This window comes from Pteropus alecto, unplaced genomic scaffold (genome assembly GCF_000325575.1).
Source record: "Pteropus alecto unplaced genomic scaffold, ASM32557v1 scaffold312, whole genome shotgun sequence".
NCBI classification, from domain to species: domain Eukaryota; kingdom Metazoa; phylum Chordata; class Mammalia; order Chiroptera; family Pteropodidae; genus Pteropus; species Pteropus alecto.
Window position 1 is genome coordinate 23,803 of NW_006433948.1, and position 6,000 is coordinate 29,802.

A 6,000-nucleotide genomic window follows, 5' to 3' on the forward strand; every position below is an offset into this window, starting at 1 on the left:
GTTCAATGTCATTATTCATGATATAAATAATATTTAAAAGCACAATGAGATACCACTGGACATCCATTAATACAGCTATAATAAAAAAATAATAAATGACGAGTGTTAGTGAGGATGTGAAGAAACTGGAACCCTGTACATTGCTGGGGAAAATATAAAATGATGTAGCCAATGGAAAACAGTCTTATTTTTCTTTATTTAGTTAAACATTGAATTAATATAAAGACCCAGCAATTCCACTTCTACCTATATACTCAAAAGAATGGAAAACAAATGTTTAAAAAATGTAAATAGATATTCATAACAGCAATATTTACAATAGTTAAGTGGAAACAATCCAAATGTCCGTCATCTGATGAATGAAAAAAAAGTGTGACATATCTATACAATGGGATATTTTTGGCCAAAAAAAGGAATGAATTATTGATAGATGCTACAAGATGAATGAAACTTGAAAACATTATACTAAGTGTTAGAAGCAAGGTATTAAAGCCCACATACATTAAGATTTCATATTTATTAAATATGCAGAATGAACAAATCCACTGAGACAGAAAGTAGTTTTGATTTCTGGGGGCTTGAAGAACAGGAAAATGGGAAGTGACTGCTTAATCATTATGGGGTGTCATTTTAGAGTGATGAAAATATTAAGAAATCAGATCGTGGTACTAGTTGCATATATTTTTGAATGTACTAAATACCCTGAATTGTACATTTTAAAATGATTAAAAAAGTGTTTTATACATTTTACCACAATAAAAAAATTTCAGCCAGCGCACTAATCATCTAACAGTTAAAATTAAAGCCTGAATGATTAGGGTTACCTAAACTTCTAGTCTTAAGTAGAAGAGGCAACAGAGGATATATAAAAGATATCACTATAAAACACTCAAAGAATCCTCATGCATTAATGATTTTAGTTACTGTGCATCATGAAAGAAGTTATACAACTTATGCTAAATTTGAGGCTATAATTGGATTCCTACATTCCTAGGATTCAGTTGGCACTTCTTAAGGACAATCTCACAAATTCTAATTTTAGTAAGAATTTAATAAATTACCAATTAAACATATTACCTCAATTTATACTAAATATATTACTTTAATTTATCACTCCCCTCCCCTCTATTCCTATAGCTATTATACAATAATCTTACATTTAGTTCTAGTGACTTCAGGCTTAAGTCACTAAAGGCATTTCCAAGTTGTTTCTGGATGTGCACCATGTGGGAAAGATGACTGGAAAACATTTGAGCCAATCTTAGGATATTGTCATATTTTTTCTTGTTGTCCTTTAATATATCAATCTGATAATCCAATTCAAGATCGACCGTTCTTGAGCCATGTCCCAGCTTCTCTGAGATAAGTTGACGAGTATACTAAAAGTTAAAAAGTGCAATTTTTTTTAGTTCAAAATATAAAATATATAATATAGCAACCTACAAGTACAAAAGCTGGAGTATATAACACATCATTTTTTTTGTTTCAATTAAGCTAGCTTAAACATCTTAGCACAACACAGTGTAAATTGTTAAGCACCACAGAGGTTAATCAGAACTCAATAAGTTTATACATGTGTCAACCCATGTTAATATAAGCATTATATTTAAAATTTCTGAAGAATTATCCAGCTAATTATCTGAAAAATGAGGTCTTTCACTTATCTTATTTAAAGTTTAATGCACTCAATTAACCTAATTTTTTTTTTTTTACGCCTACAGCTCCTGGTCTTCCTAGGTGGTCTTCCATTCAGATACTAACCAGGCCCAACTCTGCTTAGCTTCTGAGATCAGACAGGACAGGCACATTCAGGGTGGCATGGCTGTAGACTCAATTAACCTATCTTTGACAATATGGATACTAGACGTTGATTTTTATTAAAATATGAGTAATAAAAATATTAAAATTCCACTTTTCTATTTTAAAATGCCTCAAAATTCTCATAACTTTACCTTAAATAGCTATTATAGCTATTTTGTGTGTTTGATGTGTGTTTCTCTGTGTGTATTCATGTGTTTGTGTGTGTAAGAGAGGCAAGAATTTTCTTTTTTTGCCAAAGAGTATGTCATAAAGAGGCATGCTATTCTATTCTGTCCTGTAAGAAATATTTAGCTTTCCATATGGAAAGTGGTCAAAACATATAACTTATCAGACCTGTTGTGACCAAAATAACTTTTGACACCCAATTAGTGCTATAACAAATTATGTCTTAGTAGAACACCTTAAGAATGTATTTGCAAGGAATAGAAACAGGAACTTCAAAGTAGGAATGAGAAAATATTCCTGAATTCCACAAAAGAAAAAATCAGTCACAGCCAGAATGAAGGTATCTAAGGGAGAATTAGATAAAATATACACTCCTATATCAACCAAATCAGAATCAGTAGCTGAGGATTTGTCCAGATGACAAAGAATGCCTAAAGTTAAGGGTCATAAATTGTACCAAAGAGTTCAGAAAGCCTGAAAAACACAGAGTTGTGTAGAACCAATAATTATAACAGGCTCTGGACTTTACTAGAGGAAGAGGTTTTTGTCAGCTCATATGTATTGTACAACAAGCTCATAAAAATTATTTAATCAGTATTTTTTGGCTTGCTTAGACCTACATTGAAATACTCAAATTAGGTTATAATAAAATATATATTTCCTTTAAAAATGGAAAAAATAACTTGAATGAAAATGATGCTTAAAGTAATGCCACAATATATTACATTATGATGAATATAAATAATAAGGGGTTCTTAATTCTTATATGAGGTAGTATTATTAATGTAAAACACATAAAAGATAAGAATAAAATAAATAGTATACATATATATGTAAGAAGAAATAGATAAACAGATGAGCACTAAAGGAAAAGACCAATTCTGTGAAACACCAGAGAGATCAATTTAACAAATACTGAAAGCAGCTACATCTATAAAAATGTAGAAAAATCTTATACACCATGATCAAGTGTAAAAAAGAATGGCTCATCATTGGAAATCAATTAATATAATATATCATATTGCTAGAAGGACAAAAATATATAATCCTCAACATAAAAAATGGCATTGGACACAATTTAACACTTAATCATGATTAAAAACTCTTAATAAATTTGAAATAGAATGAACTTCCTCAAATTGATATAAGGTATCTATAAAAATGTACATTTGGCATCATACATAATAGTGAAAAACTGAAGCACGAGGCAAAGATATTTGACAATACTACTTATTTTCAAAATTGTGCTGGAGGCTTTATCCTGACACTCTTGCAAGAAAAAAAATGCTAGACATCTACATTTAAGTGAATAAGTAAAACCATTTGTATTTGAAGACCATGTCAAATATAAGACCCTATGGAATACACACACACACACACACACACACACACACACACACACACACACACACACAGAGAGAACTGTTAGGATTAATAAACAATTAAAGCAATAGTATAAGATATAAGATCAAGATACAGAAAGAAATTGTATTTATACAAAAATGAACAATACAAAAATGAAATGAAGAATATAACACCTTACACAATAATAACAAAAATAAAATACTCAGGAATAAACTTAAATAGATTCATGCAAGACTTATAAAATAAAAATTATAAAACACCACTAAGGAAAATTTTAAAATCTAATTAAATTGGGAGACTTTTCAGGTTTGTAGATTGGAAAACTGAATATTGTTAAGATGGCAATATTTCTTTGATTGCTCTACATAATCAAAATTCCAGCAAGCTTGTTTTTGTAGAAATTTACAAGTTTATCCTAAAATATATATGGAAATTCACAAGATCTATAATAGGCAAAAATGATTTTGAAAAATAAAAACAAAGCTGGTAGATTTTACTTCCAAATCTCAAAGCATAGTATAAAGCTGTAGTTATCAACACCATGTCTTGGCATAGGGTTAAAAACAAAGATTCATGGCATAAAATTAAAAGCCCAGAAGTAAATTAATGTCAATTAATTTAAATTAATGTCAATTGTTTAAAGTCAATTAATGTTTTGCAATTAATGTTTTGAAAAACAATTCGCTGTAGAAAGGATAACCTTTTAAACAAATAGTACTGGGACAACTGGATATGCACATGACAAAAAAGTTAATGTGAATGCTTATCTCTCACTGTGCACCAAAATAAATCAAAATGGATTATAGACTTAAATGTAAGAGCTAAAATGATACATTTTAAATTGGCATATAACATTATACTAATTTCAGGTGTATAACATAATGATTCGATATGTGTATATGTTGTGAAATGATTATATGTTTAGTTAACATCCATCACCATACGTGTCATACATTTTTTTCCTGTAATAAGAACTTTTAAGATCTATTCTCTTAGCACCTTCAGATATACAACACAGTATTTTAACTACAATCACCACGAAGTACATTACATTCCCATTTCTTACTTATTTTATACCTGAAAGTTTGTACATTTTGACCCCCTTCATCCATTCACCAACTCCCTAACCCCTGCCTCTGGAAACCAATAATTCGTTCTCTGTTATCTATGAGCCTTTCTTTTTTCATAGATTCCAAATATAAGTGAGATCACATGGCATTAGTCTGTCTCTGTCTGAATTATTTCACTTAGCATAATACCCTCATTATTTATTTTAAACAAAACATAGGAGAAAATAATTCAGATTTTAGTTTAGGCAAATATTTCTTAGATACAATCAATACCAAATGCATTACCTATAAAAGAAAAAAATGATATATTAAACCTTACCAAAATTCAAATACTTTGCATTTCAAAAGACACCATTTAATGATAAAAAAAGGAGAGTCTGGTTAAGATGCAGAGTGGGTAAGTGCTGTGCTCACCTTCTTCCATGACCACATCAAAATTACAACTAAATTATAGAGCAATTAACTTAGAAAACCACCTGGACTAGATAACGGAATTCCTATAACTGAAGATATAAAGAAGAGGCCATGTAGAGACCAGTAGGAGGGGTGGAGACACTAAACCGGCTAGTCCCACACCCACATGTGGCAACTGAGAATCAGGAAAGGCTATCAGCTGCAAAAGTCCCCATTGAGGAGTGTGGGAGCCGACATTCACACCAGGCTCCCTAGCTTAGGGATACGGTGCCAGGAAGAGTAGTTACCACAACAGCTGGCTGTGAAGATCAGCAGGGATTCCTAGATGTCCTCTTAAATGGACTGTGCACAGACTCACTTGGTCACAGTCACTTACCTTCAGCTCCAGCGAAGGGACTCTAGCTCAAAAGACACCAGCAACATATGGGAGAACCTGAATTGTGTGGCTTCAGGGTGAGGGCCACCATTGCCCCTGTGTGGAGCCCTCCAACTTTGCAGCCTACAGGGGCAGGTGGGCGCCAATTTGAATCTGCATTAACCGGGTAAATATCAATGGCCCCACCCTAGTGATTCCCTGAGACCCTGCCCCACTCAACTTGGTGGGGATTCACTCCAGGTGAGACAGAGGGCAGCTGGAAACCCAGATACTCTCTTAAAGGGCCTGTGCACAAACTCAATTTTGCTGTGAACCTAAAATTGCCATAAGAATAAACTGTATTAAAAAAAAATAAAGCAGCAAACTGGGAAAAAAAACTTCCAAAACAGATATCTGATAAAAGACATGTACCCAGACTATATAAAAAACTCTTACAACTAATGAGACAAACAACTAAGCAATTGAAAATTGAGCAAACATTCTGAATAGATATTTCTCCAAAAAAAAAAGTATATATATATGAATAGCTAATGAGCACATGAAAAAATGCTCAACATAGTCATTAAGGAAATTCAAATTAAATAAGATATTATTTCAAACCTATAATAGTGAAAAATGATACACATCAACAAATAATGGCAAGGATGTAGAGAAACAGAATCTCTCATACGTTGCTGATAGGAACACAAAATGTTACAGTCACCTTGGAAATAATTTTGGCAGTTTCTCAAATGCTGAAAAATAAATTTATTATTTGGCCTATAAATTACCACTTAGGAATCTATCCAA

General features: G+C 31.8%; 1 protein-coding gene and 1 pseudogene across 1 annotated transcript in view; both read right to left on the minus strand.

The window, feature by feature from the left end:
- LOC102892991 (arfaptin-1) overlaps positions 1-6,000 on the minus strand; it is a 32,299-nt gene that overhangs the window by 20,224 nt on the left and 6,075 nt on the right. The window contains exon 3 of the mRNA XM_006908552.1: positions 1,158-1,379. Within this exon, the coding sequence (XP_006908614.1) occupies positions 1,158-1,379 (222 nt within the window). The remainder of the gene's footprint in view (positions 1-1,157; positions 1,380-6,000) is intronic.
- Positions 1,713-1,830, minus strand: LOC112477192 (annotated as a pseudogene).